Here is a 19,145-nt window from a genome sequence, read left to right as displayed (position 1 = left end):
TAGCTACTCTTATTCTATTGGTTCTTCTCTGTGTCAATCAACACAATCCACACCCACAGTACTTAATTCCCTCTAATGTCAATGGGAGGAGCGGGCGGAACGTCATTAGAGCTCGATTCACAAGAAAGTTTACGCACTTTTTTCTACGTAGCTGGAATGTAAAGCCCAGGACGTTACTCCACAAATCACACTCGGGCCCGGATGGAGTCGCTGCAATCAGCTGTGCATCGTTTGATAAACATGTAATGAACGGCAGAAACACATAGTTAAAACAATGGAGGGAATGCTGCATAAATGGACGAACTATATTAGCGGTAAGTTAATCCTGTAGTCGTTGCGTTTTTCGGTTAGAGTGCGCGTTTTACGGTAGCTAGCTAGCACGACAACGTCATTGGCTTGTGTTGAGTTGATAACGTTAATAGGCGACGGGTGAGCTAACGTTAGCTACCGTCAGGCTTCAACTGTCGGAGCTTATGCACCGCTTTAAATTAACAACCATTTTTGTTGACGTTGCTACTTTAAGTTGTCAGTTTACCGAATTATAAGTTAACCGTATTTAAGTAGTCTTAACCGGTTGCGCCATTGTAGATAACGTTTGTTCCCCACCATCTGTCATTGTAATCTGATTTAACAACTGCTTAACGCTAGCTAACGTAAGGGTTAACGTTAACTCTTTACAAGTTCATGAAGCTAGTTAACGCTGTTTTTCTAATTGTTTACCGATATTGAAAAGTGAAGTACCCATGCTCGGTAAACAATGATCAAACAACTATAAATTCATATTTTTTTTTTCTCAGGTTGGCAGCCTCGTTGGTTTGTGCTTGACGGAGGAACTTTGTCTTACTATGACTCTCAAGAAGATGCGTGGAAAGGTTGCAAGGGCAGCATTAAAATTTCCGTTTGTGAAATCCAAGGTCTGTATGGCTCACTTTGTCCTGTCTGCTGTGTTTCATTGTGCAAAGTGTATGTGAGTAACGGTCTCTCGCCCGTTTTGTATGTAGTCCTGACAAACATGTCTCCCTGCGTGTGTGTTTCATTAGTTCATTCCTCTGACTCCACACGAGTTGACCTGACCATACCAGGAGAGCAGTACTTTTACCTCAGAGCCATCAACGCAGCAGAGAGGCAGAAATGGCTGGTGGCACTGGGAACAGCCAAAGCTTGCCTTACAGACAACCGAACAAAAAGAGAAAAAGGTATTTGAATGCTACGAGTACCCTTGCACAGCTAGCATTCTATTGTGAAAACGTTGTGAACGGTTTGCTGTTGTTATTGTTATTGCAGAGCTCCAGGAGAACACGGAGGCATTGAAAACTAAGATGTCAGAGCTCCGGTTGTACTGTGACCTTCTTCTCCAACAAGTAAACAAGATCAAGGAGAATGATGAGCTAGGAGACATGGCGGAGGTAAGCTTAAGGTTTGGATGAGCTGGTGAAATAAGAGACGCTGCAGTTGGTGTGAAACTGCAGTCTAGGGTAGCAAGACGTTAGACTGTTGTGTGCTTAAGCGTACTTATAGACAGGAAGCAGTTATCACAAGTAGATTTTCTCTTCTTATTGTTCTTTGTTTTATATTTAGTTTTTTAATAGATTTCAGCAGAACAACACACTTACCAGTCAGGACATTTAGGGGGAGTGTCGGCTAATGTGTGTGTGTTTGTGTGCCCCTTTCAGACAGGAATAGACACTGGAAACATGGTGAAGTCTACGTGCACCACTTTCCTCAAGACTCTAGAGGAATGCATGCAGATAGCAACCCACACGTTTAGTACAGATGTGGCGACGCAGAGTCCACCAGGATCTCCTCCAGTAGCCGCCATCAAACCTCAGAAGGTACATTTATTTCACCACTCCTGTGTCTAATCAGCATTACTTATTTAATTATATATATGTATATTTATAACCCCCTAATGTCTTGCTTCTCCAACAGATTAAACCTGTCAATCATTTAAAACAGAACCGTGGAGAAAAGTAGGTTTTCTTTCATAATGTATTTATACTTCCTACACTGCTTCTCCTTTCATTTTTTTTAAGTAGCACTCGGGACAGTGAGGTGAACATTAAATACCCGTTCAAATGTTTTCTGTTTATACAATAAAACATCATTAATGACGCATTTCTGTTGCACGAGACACAGTTGCCAATTGTATTTGCTCAAAAGAAGTGCGCTCTGAGTTTTAGAATTAACATTGCACGCTCAAAATGTATTCCAGATGGAGAGATTTGGCTGAAACCTCAGGAGAAGTAATTGCACAGGACAACCAGAGCCTTGACTCTGGAGCCGAAGGACCAGATGAGCCAGATAGACCAGAACACCATCATTCCCCATCAAGTAAGTGAGGTGTTCAAACCACTTCACGTGCTCCCTGGACTGAAACCATTCCTGCATTACATAAAGGAAAGACCACACACATCACAAAGGGTTGTTGGGTGTACATCATCTGACCTCATGGATAGATTATTGCCTTTTAGTGAGCAGACAGTGATGGATGCCCCAATTACATTATTGCATTTCCCTTAGCAGTAACTCAGCCTTTATACAGGGCAAGCTACTGCTGATGGAAGTCTGTTTTATCTGTAATACATATACTATCTCACTGTGAATACAAAGATACATTATTTAAAACACACAATAGATTTTTAAGTGTGCTTATGAGGTGAAGTGATTTCTTTTATTACATTAGGATTTTTTTTTAATGTAATGTAGCACTTTACTGGAACTTAAGAGATGTTTTTAATGAGTTTTATTGTTACATAATTTACAAAAAAATACCAAAACAAAGCGATGGTAAAGAAAAGCATTTCAAGAAGCCTGATGTTAAATCACAGTCGGGTGTAGTCGCACTGAAACCAGTCACACTTTACCACACCCAACTGTGACGTACTGAACCATTCAGCCGATAGAGGTCAGTGCAGAAACACCTCTACGCAATACGAAATGTATGTAGTGCTGCTCTTGAAGTTCATATCATTTTACTGAATTACTAAATGATGGATGAGCATGAATGTCCGTGTGGTTAAAAAGAATAAGTCTACATGATCGTTGTGCAAGTCATCCAAGTGCTGTTTGTCTCCTCTCGTCACACAGATGTCGATGGCACCAACAGGTCAGTCCACGAGGAGGGAGTCGATCCTACTTCACACGCTACCCAGAATACCTCTGGGACCGAACACTACGAACAACCAGCAGAGAGGGACGAGGAAAACGAAGCGGACGATCAAAAGGAGACAAAACAAGAGCAGCCGCACAAAGTGGATCAAAGTCATGAAGAGCACGACAACAACAACAAGGAAGCGGACGTCGTCCAGCCTCAGCACCAACAGGAAGCCGTTCCAGACCAAGAGGAGGCTCAACGTGAAGGTGAAACCTCCAGAGATTCACCAGATTCAGAAGACACCGAGCAGGTGGAAACTTTCTTCAGCACAATGAGTCACAGGTATGAAAATGCTACTCAGGAAGGTCACATTCTTTAGGACGCACGCGTCACTGTGTGATCGTCTGTGGTATTTTACTAAGACAGTATTAGGGTTAACCAATCTAAGCTATATGTAGTATTCTTGTCTTGGAGGCACTGCACTTCTGATGCAACTTTTGACTAAACTGCACAGTTACTTAGTTTGTGGAAATATATTAATTGTGTTACAGTGTTGCACAGAATTTATATACAACAACAGGTTTGGAACATTTTAACTGAATCCATTTCACGATGTCATTCTAAGTGTTTTATATTAGTGTGTTCTCTCTTGATCACATGACACAGAGAGGCCCTCATCTGATATTTGGGTTTGTAAAGCTTTTTTGTTTCACTCTGTATTTCAAACGTATTTTATTTTCTCTTTTTAAGACCTTGAAGAGTGTTACTGAACAGTGGACTAGCGTGTTAATAATCAATTATAAACATTATTATAATGGGGGGAAAAAATCATTGTCTCACTTAACCAGTATTTAACTGCAAGATGGGGACTACAGTGTGTTCATTTTGGAGTTGGTCTTTTTTAATATTGATGAGACAGTTTAAGATGAACAACAACTCTGTTAAGTTGTAGAAAAAGTAGGAGAATAGTCTCAGGTATTATTGTCAGCCACAGAAATGCATGGCACTGTGTGGATCATTTCTCTGGCTTGGTTTTTGACATTTGTACCCTTTTCTGTTGTTTTTTTCTGTTGGAGTTGATCAAATAAAACTGAATGGCATACTTCCCTCTAATATATTCTCCTGTTTGAATCTGTTCTACTCTTTTAGATTTAGTGATATAAGACTGGACGACGACAATGGTATCCCTACACAAGAGTTTTTGGACTCATGCTATGCAATAGTACCTGTATTAGGTAGGCCGGTCACTTTCAGTCTCTCCTCTTGATCTGCTTCTTTTCCTCTTTCTCATGCTGCACATGTGCTCATTTCACCCTTTTATAACATTCATAAGGGAAACTTCTTCCTACTATTTTCTTGTCATTTCTGCATGCTCTGTCATTTTACATTGTCTGTACTTAATAAGGTGACAGCTGTCTGTCTTGGGTTAATAATCACCAGCCTTTTCTTTCATGCCCTCATTATTTCCTTCTGCACCTTTCATTGGTTTTCTTTATTCTGTGTTGCCTCACAGTCTATCTTATTAAGTTTATTGTTAGCTTAGTCTGTGTGCACTACACATCTACACGTAGATAAAGGTGGTCAGTCACGATACAAACAAGGACAAAGACTTTAAAAACAGCATTTCTTGTTTGCCAATTTTGGAGGAAATTGTCAGGCGGTTGAAAAAAAAACAACCTTTTTCCGAGCTACATCTGATATGGCCCAATCATAATGAGGGGAGGGTGGAGAATGATTTTGGGTCATCTAGAATTACCTGGTGGTACGAGAGATTTGCAGATAAGCATTCACGTTGTTCACATGTAAGATGGCCAGGATACCATAGCCTATGTTTTTAATAAGAACAGTAAGGCTTTTATAAAGGTCCTGTTTAAATGTAAAAACTTTCTCTGTTAGTGACTAAATATATATCTAAAGTGATGTAAACTTTTGCTCACGTCTAGCTGTGCTCAAACATTTTCAGCCCAAATGAATGACACATCTTGACCCAGACTCCATGCAGCATGCCTTCAGAATTGGCACTTAGGTCTTCTACTGTGTCACAAGCCGCTTTTATTTTTCTTCTGAACATTGTTACGCAGGTGTTTCTTCCGTCTTTAGCATTGCTTTAAAAGAACTGAGGAAGCTGCTTTGCTCATTACTGACTATTAAGAGCCACAACACTGTAGTCCTAATAAGATGACATAAAACTAAGAATCCTTTTTTTCATAAGCAACAAGTAAATGCTCATGGATTTTCTCTTCTCAGACAAGCTGGGCTCCACAGTGTTTGCACCAGTTAAAATGGATTTTGTTGGAAATATCAAGGTATGTATTCATGTTGTCTTAAAGCAGATTTCACTGTTCAACAAAAGAAATGAAGGCATAGCTCTTCAAAAGTGGCTTTAAATCTACATGTAGTGTGACAAACAGGATTAATCAACATTAGTACTTAACCAGCCACTACAGTATAATATGTCAACACAGAGACTTGCTATAATGTTTAAATCAGATATGGCTTCTCAGTCTTGGTATTCTTGTTCTGTCAATGTGCAAGTACTGTAACTTATTGAGCTGTTAAAATAGAGTCCTTAATCATTTTGTCTGATCAGAGTAAGAATGATGACTCTATCTCCAGCTCTTGTCACCATATCAACGTCTTTTTAAACCCTGTAGAAAATTCATCAGAAGCTGATGTCGGAGCCCGACAGCTTCCCCACGCTACAGTCCATCGTGCTGTATGAAGTCCAGATAGATGTTGCTCGGGTGCGTAACTCTGCCACCGAGGCTCTGCTGTGGCTCGGACGAGGCCTGAAGTTCCTCAAGGAGTTCCTGTCAGAGGTCAATGCGGGAGAACAAGACATCCAGGGTGCACTAAGTGAGTCCGATTTCTATCATGAAAAAGAACAAGATACATCTCGATGCTCGTTCAAGATCCTTAACGTTCTGTCTGTTCTCTCACCCAGACAATGCCTATGGAAAGAGCCTCCGACAGTACCACGGATGGGTTGTGCGAGGCGTTTTCGCTGTAGGTATCTCTCACACCAATGTGTCACCTGTTCTTGGAATGTGTGACTTATCAAATGTTTCTATTTCCCCAGTTGGCGCTGAGAGCTGCACCATCTTATCGAAGTTTCGCCGCTGCCTTAGTGTCGAGAGAGGGCGACGAGCTGAAGGGCGGCTTCACCAGCGGCATGCACAGGGACCTGGGAGTGTACCTGCCCGCCATGGAGAAGCATCTGGCCATCCTAGATGCCCTGTATGAAGAATACAACCTGGAGTCTGATGAAGTGGTGTGAAACTCTGAACATTCAAAGGAAGGACAGAACCTGACAGCTGAAGGATTTGTGTACAGAATAGTGTGAGCATGTCCCGTGTCAGTGTGAGGTGTTTCCAGTGGTTGTACAGCTCTACAGCAGTGAAGGCTCTATAGGTTTGAAGAAGGTATTAATGTCTGTATTTAGGAGCAAGCAATAACAATGGAGACATTTATGGTTTGATGAACGGTAGTTTCTGGGTCTTGTTGAAGAGACTCCAACCATAATGATACATGGTGACATTTGTTTCTGGTGCACATTGTGCAGCTGTACTGTGGCTCGTTATGTACAGGTACATAACCACAAGTACTCTAGTATCTCTCCCTGTAAGATCATTTGTGATTTCCCTTGAACTGATGAGAATGCAAAGACAGTTTTTTAATCAAGATTGTCTTGGATTCATGAAACCGGGTGATACTTGCGACTAACATTAAGCACTTGTTTGACAAAAACAATGTCAGATTGTTCCAATGCCCCATGCCTTAAGTATGTGATGGGACAGCAAACTGGGCTAATGTTTAATGTATTATGTAGAAAGTTAGTTCTTGCACTGACCGTTGAAGTTATGGCATTATGATCAAATTGTTTTCTTTCTTTCCTGAAATGTCAAAACTAACTCAGTGTTGATAGTGTTTCGTTTTACATCACTAAAATGTTCCGAGCTGTTGCTCTGGAGACTTTCCGTGGGACCAAAAGAAGCCGTCATGTGACTGGCTTTAGCCTTTGAGTACCGCAACACACACCCACACGAATAAAATGATACAGTGTAGCTGTTTGAAGTACTGACAACTGCTGAATACTTTTGTGGACATCCTCTGCACAAACCTATGCATAGAATGCATTTTCACAAAGTCTATTTATTGCGTCCTAAGTTATAAAGTTCACGTTGATGTCATTGCAGTCCAGCTCTGGTGGGAATGTGAGGGCATTTGTATCCATAGAGCATGTTTATTGATTGCATGGTTTTATGTATTAAGTAACATTGGTGCCAATGGAAACTGAATATAGGCCAAGGACTTGAATTAACCGAGTTATTGAAGAATCCTAAAGTCGATCGATGAAAAGTTCAAAAACATTGCTTCTCCTTCATCTCTGTACTGATAATGAACAGTAACATTCAGCTGGTCTACTTCATCTCGTCCGTGTACTGTTCTGCATATAACGAGTGTTGTTACCAGCCCTGCTTCATATTTTATGATGTTGATTCAATAATTAAAAAATGAGTGGGAATACTTCAACCTCCCAGCCAGGTTAAAGTTTGTCCGTCATGTCAATGAACCATTCAAACAAAGCAGGAACATCCTCATGGGGCTTCTTTTTATTTATTACCAAGACATACTGTACCACATAGTATTTTTTATTTTATTCTAACTTTACTTTTGTTTTCAGGAATGCATACAGTAATTCTTGAAGTAAGTCATTTGCAGTTTAGGTTTACATCACAGATGGGCTGATTTCATGTTGCAAATAAACCTCAATGTTTTTCCATTGTGATATTGCGAACGTTTGATTTGGTTTTCTATGACTGTATATAAGATGCTATTTGATTTTTACATAATAAATGATGAAGTTGTCTTGGTGTGTGTCCAGTCCTGTCGTAGCCAAATATGCGGTCTTAGATTTCTTTATCAGACGGTCCAGAGGTAATGTTTCATTCACAGATTTTCCCCTGGCCTCTTGTTAGAAGAGAAATGTCTCCGCGTGTTTCAGGTCTGCCACGTCCCTCTCAGTGCCTGATCACCCACGTTGCTGCTGTTGCATTTATCTGGCGAAACACTGCTTTCCTTTGATAGCACCTTGACACTGCTCTGTTAATCCTTCATCCTTTTGTCTTTGTGACTTTATCAAGGAAGCCTTGTGGAGGTTCCCTACTATTTATTGTGCTTCTCCTGTTCTTGTGACACTGAAATCAAACTGAGTATATAATTGACCCTCACTTCTCTGCATTTTTACTTGTTAATCAAACAAATCAATGAGTAAGCAATAGATGGTAAATCTGCACAGGTGTTTGTCTAAACAACAGTGGCCCTGAGCTCAAATAACACCTTTGCATACTTTGCTGTGAGAGTTTTGCATGTGGAGCAGTAGTGTGTCCTCTGCCAGGACCACAGCACCCTGCATGCCAGCCATTCCTGCTTATAGGTCAGGGATTTGCACTTGCCTTAGGCCAACAGCTGGGCGCCTCACTGTTTCCTGTCCCCATGGCCTCATTTGCATCGCCCCTTCTGCCACAGCTGCAATGCTACACCACCCAACCTGCACTAAAATAACTCCTTTTGTTGGGGAAAGTGTTTGATTTCAGTTCACCTTGAGACAGCTCAAAATAGAACTTAACTCCATGACCAGCGTCTTTGAGAGAAGGGAAACCAATCAAATCAACAGCTTGTAGTTAATAAATTAATTCGTAAGAGAACTGTTTAAGGTTCCCAATCTCCACAAATAGTAAATTCTTCTGTGAGCACAGCAGATCTTTTCATTATAGAGCAGTAGAACGAGGTCGGCCACAGCATCTCCAGCGACATTTAGTGCTGTACAGAGACATCTTTGGTACAAATCTGATTGGCCTGGTCAGGGGAATGCACATGATGGGATAAATAAACCAAGGTAAGCTTTTACTTGGGCATCTCAGCAGACAAATTGCCCTGATGTGATTTAGAAAATAAATATGGCATGCTAATAGAGTTATGTGGTCGTGTCCAACCTCAAACATCTCTGTTGCAACACTGGCTGGTTGCCCATGCCCAGCCTGTATCACTGTGCCTCATCTCCAGGCACAGACTCAGCTCTAAAGGGGGCTTCATCGAGACAGAATAAAAAGCTGAAAAACCCATTGGCATGTCTGAGAAAACAGCGAGAGTTCATTGTGCGGTCTGTCAACCATTTCGTCTAATGCAGCACTTTGCAAGGAGCCGCTGACAGCATCTCTTTTGTACTTGATAGCTATTTGCTTTGTCTGTTTTTTGTCGTTGGTTGTTGTTTTCTTTACAGCGAGTGCTCTGAAAGAACATTGGCTTTTTGCACAGCATCCAATCACTGTCGACACTTGCTCACAATGCACAGGAAGCAGAGCTGCTGAAACAAAAACCAGACTTAAGCTTAAAGATTCATGTGTGTAAAGCAGACCGACATGTTTGAAGGATTTAGATTCCTGTTTTATTTATTCTTAAAAGTATCCACAACTACTGTATAAATCATATCTGAGCAATGAAACAAAATGAACTGACACTATCCATCACAGCGCATACTATATTTCATAAAGCCTTACAGTACGTTACCACATGCATGTTACGTTTCAGCATTGCTGTGCATACACAGTGCAGGATATAGCACAGCAGCACAGGCCACAGACAAAACATTCACCATAGTTTACAAAAGGTATTTCAGATTTGTGCAAGGCACAGTTCATCACTATCATATAAGCTGTGTCATACATACAGTACTTAGCTACACTCTGTGCAGAGCAAGACTGATATTTCTTAAGATGCCATGGTTTACAAAACAAAGCGGAAGTGTTTCACACCCATTAGCACTGTATCACAAGCATGCGGAGACAATATAGAAAACAGTCTTTAGCTTTCTTTTTACAGAAGAATCACTTTACAACACCTGGCTACATCTCAGTATGGCTGAGAACAGGTGTCCCTTGGCACAGCGACTCATACAGTAGCTTATGGAAAAGGTCAGCTTATATCGGCAAAGTCATTTTCACCATTAGTGCGAAACACACAGCAGACTACATCTACACTGTTAAGTATACTGTTAAGTTTCTCTGTTGTTGTATATACTGTAAGACAGAAGGACTGAATAAAGAGGTATTAGAGTAAATACAGTAATGATGACCTAACAGACTGGAATTGAAATTCCTCCCCCTTTAGCAGGTGCAGACTATCCCAGCCTTTCCTGTGCAGTGAGAAAATTAAGAACATAACAGTTTCAAGCCTTCATATACAGTATATTTCATTTCTCACAGAATCACAGGGAGGAAACTCAAGTTATCTGTGTGCTTCAGCGTACAGTCACTGCCATATCATTTACAAAGAGAGTGGTGTGGGGGGTGCCTGTGAAAGGTGCTGTGTGCAGCTACATTACCTGTTGGTTCCTGAGAAGTTTTTTGGGATTTATGAAACCTTGTCCAGACTGAATGTCCCTGTCAAGCACAGTACCACCACAAGCTGATTAGGCCAAGTCGGTCTCCTGGTGTAACAGTCTCACTGAAATATTACAAGTGCATAGTCCATGCACCTCTATCTCCATTCCTTACCACACACATTGAGCTTTTACTACTACTTGCTAACTGAAATTCTTGTTGTGATATTGAGACGACGCAGTACGAGCCTTGTTGTGGCAATAATAAGTAAGGTGAGGGGTTACATGCTTGGATAGTGACAGCTGTGGTCATGGTCTCAGTAATCCCAGCCTCATGCAAATGCTGCCATTGATGCTGCATTAGAATACCTGAGGCCATGGCTCTGGATGTCCTACTGCCTCTCTTTCTCAACAGTATCTGGGTCAAGAGATTAATACGCCTCAGGCCCGGCTACTGCTCCCCTGCAACATCTCCCACTGGCACTTAATTAAGTCTCTGCATGGCTGTCACACAACTGTTGCATCCAGAGGCTGATTCATGGTGAGGAGGCCAGTCTTAAGTCCTGCTTGTTAAGACTGAGTGCAGTTGTCCTGTGCATTTCCTATGTGTGGGTGAAAGTTGTCACCTCCACTGACCGACTACAACTCCGGGGAGCTACTTGGCATCGTTATATATAGTATATATATATATATATATATATATATATGTTTTGTTTTTTTCTTTCATCATAGAATCATTGGCTGCCTCTACCTTCAGAGTCTCTTGCTTGGAGCATTATTGTTCTTTTTTTTTTTTGCATGAAAATATTCCAAATAACACACAGAGGATCCCGCTGCACTGTCCAGCTTCCGCCTCAAGTGAAGTACTTGCAGTTTGTGGAGTCAATAACACAGTATGGTGTGCACTTGAGGTGACCATATGACCTGCAAAGAACATGAGAAACAAGGTTTCGGTCAGTTTAACATATCAACAAAAGACTTCTCATTGTTGTCAAGATATAGTTGTGTATACTGTGCTTACCCTGGAAGATATGAATTACATGTCTGGTATCCAAAGTCCTTTCCATCACACTCCTCAGCCCCCTCATAGCGGTAACCGTCTCCACAGTAGGCGTGTTTACACTCTGTGGTAAGGGGAGACAGCAGAGGTGGGGGGTGTGATGTTATATGTGCACAGCAGAGCACAACCCAGCAGCTGTTTTAGACCACCTAACGTGGACGCTTGACTTACTGACGCAGCCGTCAGTGACGACTCTGTTTCTGTCGTCACACTCCTCCCCGGTGGAAATCTGCACAATCCCGTCACCACAGTAACCCTCGTCGTCAGGTGCGTTTTCCATGGACTGGAACGGAGTCAACTGGAATGGAAAGGTCTTTTGCAAAGTTGGAAAAAGTTGAAACAAAATAGAAAAAGTGCTTGAAAAGTCAGCGTGTGTAAAACCAGATGAAATAATCAGATTTCGCTGCATGCACTGATACCTGGATTGGCAGCCAGCCATCAATGTCTTTGAAATAGAGAGATCTCTGGTCTTTGCGGAATGCAAGAGCATTATCTGTGTGAAGGCTCTCCAGTTCTTCCTCATTGCTTACAACGAATATCTGAATGAAAGGCAAGGTGAAGAAATGTACTGTCATGTTTTCAATACTTAATGTATTTCGAGTGCAATTTTGAGATATCGAGCATTTTAAATTGTATGTCTCAGCTTGCAGTATGTGTCTCAATATCACTATCTCCAATAGGCATACTTTCTAAACTTTTTGTCTTTGAATAATTAACTCGAAAGTTAGTAGTAGTAAAAATAACATTGAATTAGATTTCACATACATACAGTATAGCCTATACGTTTTAATTGTGATTCAAGTTTGAGTTTTGTCAGCGAATTGTCAAATGATTCAGTACATCAAAGAAATACTGTACATAACTTTTTGCATCCGACAAGACTTAATTCCTCACCGCTGATACTTTGGGATAGTTTCCTCTGGAAGGGTAATCATCAAATGGAGAATTACTGAGAGAGCCACAGCCACACTTTCCAGGAGGCCCTGGTGGACCACGCCCACCCTTTGTTCCAACCATGTATAGTCCTAAACATATGAAGAGAGGAGAAAAAACATGCTAAACTAACTAAAGTGAAGGGGATGATATAAAGACCAGATGTCATGGAAATGTAGTATCTGTGATTCATTTTTCAAGAAGCAAAACCAATCAACCTAATTCACTAATAAACCTGATCAAACAAGCAAATATCACTTTAATCATCTGGTGACATATTATTTGTAAAATTGCAAGGAGGCTCGCCATCTGTGGATCCATTTTAGCCACATGATGTCATGAAGACAGCATCTTGTTTCACCTCAGGAGATAAAGTGTCTCTGCTGCGATGTAAGACTGCCAGTGTTACCTCCTACACTGGTCTAAAGTGTGTGCTTCATTTTGCTGACAGGGGTGTCAGCTACTCCTCCCACGGGGAGCACAGCTTTTCACTCACTCTCAGAGAAAGTGCAGCGCCAAATACAAAAAAGTGGACGTATGTAAATGTATGCCTTGACAAAAAGTCAGCTTTTAAATCGATGCAGTCAAGAGTTTTTAATCTGTTGGAAAAAGGTAAAGGTTCTCACCTGTGGCAGGTGAACCAGGAGGACCAGGGTGGCCTGGAGTTCCCTGTGGGCCTGCAGGTCCCATAGGACCAACACTGCCTGTGTCTCCTTTACCTCCCTGAAACACAATCAAAACAATGCACAAGGTGGTCGGATTCTAAACGTTTCTTTACTAAAAGGTTTAAAAATCAAAAGGTTGAGACTAATACTAATATACTAATCCTCAATGTGCAATAGGACATTTAGAGCATAGAAAAGTATTTTTTGCATGGCCATAAATTACATTTTGATGAGAGATTATTAACACACGAGTAAAGATCTTCTGTTCTCATTACATGCGTGAGTATATAAACTCCATATTTCGCTGACATGTCCACCAACTCCTCACCTGCTTGCCTCTCTTCCCTGGTCGGCCAGTGGGTCCTCTGTTTCCTGAGATCCCAGGTTCTCCCTTTGGACCCATTTCACCCTGCACACCAAATCACATCAACTCAACATTCATTTTGGTCGTATTTGGAAAGTTGTAATTCTGCGGAGCAAATTCAAAACTCCTTCTTGTTTCAACGTGTTTCTCACTTTCTGTCCAAGCATTCCTGGGAAACCCATCGTACCCTGCGGATAAAGAACAGTAAAGCATAATATAACTTTGATCATGTACAGCATATACTGTATGCACCATAGTGCTGCTTCATTCATTCCAAATGACCCCTGTGACTGATTAAATCTGCCTACCTTGTCGCCTTTCACTCCACTTTCACCACGATCTCCTCGAGAACCCTGATGGAGCAGATGACAGTGTGTTACCTCACATTAGATGTTAAGATGTTAATCAACATATCTAATTGCATTTTCTACTGAATGATAATAACAAACGGTTTCATACCTTTTCACCTTTATACCCGGGTAAACCCTAGAATTAAAGACACAAAATATCCAGGATGAAAAAAAAATCAGTCTAAAGGTGAGATCATGCCAGATCAGTGTAGTTCATATGTATCTCATACCCGTGGCCCAATAGGTCCTCTGGCTCCAGGCAAACCCATCAGCCCCGGGTCACCTTTCTCACCCTGATGCACGGAAAAATATTAGATATAAGACAAATGTGGATTTACTTTATTTATTTAGACACATGTCCCAAAATCATACCCACAGCCCAAAGAACAAATACTGTGCAAGCTTTGAATCCAAGATTCTTTTGTACAATTTCAATGAAGCATTCATATAGAAAAAGTTGTTACATAAGAGAGCATTTAATTGTATGGGACTGAACAAAAATAATAACTAACACTCATCTACCCGACCTTGTATTGGCACTTACTGGTCTCATCTCATAACATGTTTTGTATCATCTACATTATGAGGTCTGACTTACTCACTTTGGGCCCACTTGGTCCAGGCCATCCAGCTGGTCCCTGTTTCCCAGGAAGTCCAGGAGGACCTGTCCGACCCTAACAGCAGACATCAATTTTAACACATGATCTCAGATGTAGAAATATCTAATAAAACAATTGCTGCCACAGCTGAGGAAGCAGTAATCTGATTATGAAACCAGGGCCTCCTATGCCTGTTGGCTTTGCAGGTAAAAAAAAAGAAAGAAAACCAATTCAAGTGCAGGATTTGCTGCATAAGCTGACAGCCTGCTTGCTACAGTATTTATCAGACACTGCTGCACATGTAGAGGGAGAATGACTTTAACGAGCCCTGTCACTTTGCTCTCTTTAATTAAATGATGGGCTGTATATAGAACAGGAGCCCGTGCTTGTGGGAAATAAAATGATTTATGACCTGGCTGGAGCACTAAGCTAAATTGCACTGCAGTGCTGCAAAGCTGCTCAGTCAGGCCACCAGCCAGTGAGGCTCTCCCACTGGGCCGCTTTTGCTGCTCGACCGCAGCGACCGATCATTTAAGGAGGTCACTTCTCTTCCGCCTGCCTCGGTCAAATGCTGTGTCCTGAGCTTGCAATAAAGCTGTGTGGGCTTGTTCCTTCTGTTGTAATAGAAAAGGGAGGGCCATCTGACAGGGAGGCATGGTGCTGAATGTCTGTGAGGGGTCAATATTGAGGAATAAGCTTCCTGTCAGTACGAGGAGACCATCCCTCTGCCATCAAAACAGCAGCAGATCTGCCTCCTTTGCATCCAGTCAGTGTATCTGTGCTGTCTCCTGTCAAGGTTGTACTTGCACGCAATTCCTTGATGTACACAACCAGGCACTGGCAGCACTCTGAGTTACAGCTGGAGAGAAGGCGGAGGCACGGTATCTCATATTTGAGTAAATCCACTTAGCGGAGAATATGGAGTGATTAATGGAGACTCTCACCTTTTGCCCAGGTCTTCCGATTTCTCCCTGACAACAGGATGCGGAGGAGGGGACAAGGACAGTGGCTATTCAGTACACTTTCAGCAAGCATCTTTCAGTCAGTTCAACTTGAGCTTACAAAATAATTAGCAGCTTGTAAAATGTATTATAAGATAGGTAAATTAGATGAGACATGAACATGGGGAAATAAACTGCTTACCTTTTCTCCCTTGGGCCCTTCTATCCCAGGTAATCCAGGTGGACCCTGACAAACAGGAAAATACAATCAAATGATGGCATAGGCTCATAAATCTCAGGCATATCTATCTAAATTTGTTTTGTTATCCACAACTTCCCACCACAAAGTCATGTCTGTTTCTAGAAGCCCACAGCTGCAGTTTCAATTAGCTAAAGGCTGAGTGGCCACTATTGATTTAAAAAGTGCCTTGTGGGTCTCTTTTGATAAACTGAAACGCTGCAGCAGTCCAGCTGGTGCTGTAACAGCCGGAGACGAGCAAAGCTTCAACAATCATTTGGTAAATCAGTAAATGTTCAAATTCAACTTATGAAATGCTGGCCAAACAATGGTTGGACTTAAAGCACCTATTGGACCAAAATGTATTTACATCTTTCATCCACAGAGTAAACACATGGACACATGCTTGTGTTGGTAATCCCTGGAATTTACGCAACCCAGTACGCCTTTTCAGGCAGACAGCACTTGGGACAGTTTCGGGGAATGATGTGTGGGGCACTGGCAGCCAGTGGAAAAAGGCTATTTGTGTCTGAGCTAAATGTAGAGCGTTAATGTGCTGCTGTGTTGCATGGGCCAGAGAAATCCCCATCTCCTGCTTTGCAGGAACTCTCAAGTTTAAGAGGAGATGGGGGTAATATGTTCTTGGAGGACTAATTCTTAACACCTTGGATCACTAGAGACAAGTCAGTGCTCACAGTGAATCCTACGTACTGTAAGTCAAACTGTGGGAGGTGTGTTAGAATGGTGTAAAAGATGCTAATGCCAGATCTACAGTACACTATTCATGCTGTGATAACCATGATGTTTGGGAAGAGTTTGAGATCCTACCTGAGGACCAGAGGGACCAGAGGGACCAGCGGGCCCGCGGGGGCCTCGGACGCAGGCAGAACCTTTGTCCTCATTGCCCGGCTCTGACTCACCACTGTTATTTGAAATGTCTTCATTCTGGAAAATGAAAACAAAATTCTGTATTTCTTTTACAGCTTTGACTGTTTCGATAGAAGCGAGTCAACAGAGTCACATCTTTCCAATATTGGATGTTGATGAAGAAGCTTGTCTGAAATCCATCCCATTCTTGACATAACAATTCACAACCCACAGCAAAAGATTTGTTCAGACATATCTTCCTGCAAACAGGTTCCAGCATCTGAGTGTTTTAACGGTATATCATTCGGGGGTCAAAGACAGTAAGTGTGGGGCGGTCTGGATATCACCCAAGGACATATCAACAGTCAAATATTCCACAATAGAGAGTCACGTGACTTCTACTCACATGAGCATGGCGGCGCCAAAGTGAAGGGGGTGGAGGAAACAGTGGGGGTGGAGGCGGACTCAGTAAACAGCATGGGCTGAATCTCTTCTGCTGCTCCGGGGATCTGAGAGCTGTGCAAGGTGTGCATGCAGTCAGTCACACAGGCAATGATGGCAGGTGTCAAAATTAGAAGAGGACAGTCGGAAGTCATGTTTATGTTGTCTTAGCTTCTGCAACAACTGAATGTGGAGCCTCTTAATCAAAATGAGAAAAGTAATACTTAACTTATTATGACACATTGACAAGCACGGTTAACTGGGGGTACATATAATGTGACATGTTGCCCACAAATATCCCACACATCCAGTAGAAAACGGACAAGTCAAAGAGGTTAGAACATGCAGGAGCAACATAAGGGACAGGTAAACAGGTGCAAACTATCAAATCATGACAACCGTCCAGCAGAGTTCAAGCTGGACACAGATATGAAGTGGCTGTGCCTCTCACTAAAGGACTGGAGCTGGTTTTGCTATTTATAGAGGCATTTTCAGTTTACCTCATGGGCGAATGAAAACAAAAACAAGTGTATTTTACATAGATAAAGAGCCTAAAATGAATCCAAAACCTAAGCATTTAGTATCCATGCTTTTACAGCTCAACTCTCTCAACACCTGTGCATGCATAGTACTGTATGTACAGTACAGTAAACACACACACACACACACACACACACACAGAGACTCAGGATCACACTATTCTTACCCACTGGGAAGGAAATAAAGCTGTCCAGAAAAGAGGATTGAGCCAGGCCATAACAAAACCACAGTGGCAGATACAGTCCAAGTGTTAGAAGAGTCATGCTTCTCCAGATAGTTGCCTGACTTTATTTCTGAGCCTCCGCAGCCCTCACACGCTGCCTCTCTCTCCTCACTGTGCTCCCCTCCCTCTCTGCTCGCTCTGCTCCGTCTCCTTTACGCCCTCACAAGAGGGTACGCCGACCAATGCCCATTAAATCTTTCCTCTGCATCAGTGTGCGCTAAAATTACAGGAGACAGCCCGCCAGCTGCTTCGAGTGCCAATATTAGATCTCTACTACTGCAGGGGGTGTCTTTTGTTGTTTCCACTCGTCTAACTGGGACACTTATCATGACTAACCCACGGTGGTGGGCTTTTCTGCAACAGATTCTGCATGAAGGTGTCCTTTATGCTTCCTGAGGCAACTTTCCTATCTGTTAACATGTATTTTTTAGTCCAGCTTTTTGTATGCAGTACACCGTGTATCCCCCTGTGCATTATGATGTCCATTTAGTCTAGAATAAATTGCTTTTATTCAGCAGTCTGTGCCACAAAATTAAGTGCCTGCATTTACATTGAGGCTCTTTGGGGGATATGAGACCAACGCTAATTAACACTTCAACTGCAGTGATATGAAAATTATATATTTCACATACAGTATACTACTCATGCACAAGTGGAAAAAATGTATCATTTAAGTCTGCAGGAGATTGTGAAAAAGAATGCAACTTTATATAAACTAATACACAATCATTAATCAAATAAAAATGTTCACACTGTGCGCTCATTCAAAATAATATGTAGATATTGCAGAAGAGTGTCACTTCTGCTAGAAACCCTCTATCCAAGATGTTTTGAGATGTGAAATAATAGGAAATTTCACAAATCTGGACCAAGAAGTGTTTTTCAGCACTGAGTTGACCATAAAATTACATTTTCACCTCCCCAGCACGCAAATAGTTTAATGCGCCTGCAAAGTACTGGGGGAAGGGTCATTTTAGGCATCTACATTTCTGTCAGTTGGCTTCACCCACTCCCATATGACAGTATTGGGAGCAGGTGAGGGAAGCCACACACCTGGAGCTGATCTCCTCATCACGACAGAATAAAGGGCAATCGGGGAGTTCATTTTGTGACACACATGCTGAGAGTGAGGAGCTTGCAATGTCTTCCTCCCAAAGTCTCCTGGGCAATTATTGTGGGTATTTTGAACCATTATGATGTGTAGAGGCCTGGCTAAAGTAGTTTTTGGTTTTCAACTTCAAGTGATAAGGCTCTTCAGGGAGCTAGATTTCCTGTTTTGTTGTAAGCCTTCGGGTTAGGGTAAATAAAACATTTAGTTGAGCCGACTGTCTTTCATTGCTGCGCTACCACTTTTTTCCCTGTCCTCCACCCAATCCTGTTACATACTGTAGGTTAATCACATTAGGAAACAAACACAGATTTGACATAAACAAATAAAGACAAATAATG

The 19,145-nt window shown here is 41.9% G+C and overlaps 2 protein-coding genes across 2 annotated transcripts; one reads left to right on the top strand and one right to left on the bottom strand.

Annotated features, from left to right (window-relative positions):
* The first annotated feature begins 139 nt into the window (after window positions 1-139).
* On the top strand, window positions 140-7,963 carry plekha8 (pleckstrin homology domain containing, family A (phosphoinositide binding specific) member 8). Its single transcript, XM_079165123.1, has 13 exons — window positions 140-314; window positions 798-914; window positions 1,041-1,196; window positions 1,285-1,406; window positions 1,674-1,832; window positions 1,930-1,970; window positions 2,213-2,331; window positions 3,088-3,436; window positions 4,244-4,329; window positions 5,342-5,400; window positions 5,749-5,950; window positions 6,039-6,100; window positions 6,174-7,963. Exons 1-13 carry the CDS (start codon window positions 275-277, stop codon window positions 6,369-6,371), a joined length of 1,710 nt encoding a protein of 569 aa, XP_079021249.1. The 5' UTR covers window positions 140-274; the 3' UTR covers window positions 6,372-7,963.
* Window positions 7,964-9,567: 1,604 nt separating this feature from the next.
* Window positions 9,568-17,796, bottom strand: colq (collagen-like tail subunit (single strand of homotrimer) of asymmetric acetylcholinesterase). Its single transcript, XM_079165039.1, has 17 exons — window positions 17,640-17,796; window positions 16,899-17,008; window positions 16,454-16,570; window positions 15,590-15,634; window positions 15,391-15,417; window positions 14,450-14,521; window positions 14,078-14,140; window positions 13,957-13,983; window positions 13,806-13,850; window positions 13,650-13,685; window positions 13,462-13,542; window positions 13,095-13,191; window positions 12,430-12,560; window positions 11,955-12,074; window positions 11,707-11,848; window positions 11,497-11,599; window positions 9,568-11,399 (listed from the first exon to the last, which is right to left on the bottom strand). The coding sequence occupies exons 1-17, from the start codon at window positions 17,734-17,736 to the stop codon at window positions 11,330-11,332; spliced, it is 1,383 nt and encodes a 460-aa protein (XP_079021165.1). The 5' UTR covers window positions 17,737-17,796; the 3' UTR covers window positions 9,568-11,329.
* Between the last annotated feature and the right edge of the window lie 1,349 nt (window positions 17,797-19,145).

This window comes from Pholis gunnellus (assembly GCF_910591455.1).
Source record: "Pholis gunnellus genome assembly, chromosome: 8".
In the NCBI taxonomy this organism is placed as follows: domain Eukaryota; kingdom Metazoa; phylum Chordata; class Actinopteri; order Perciformes; family Pholidae; genus Pholis; species Pholis gunnellus.
The sequence above is the reverse complement of the archived record's forward strand: the minus strand, read 5'-3'. Positions and strand labels throughout refer to the sequence as shown.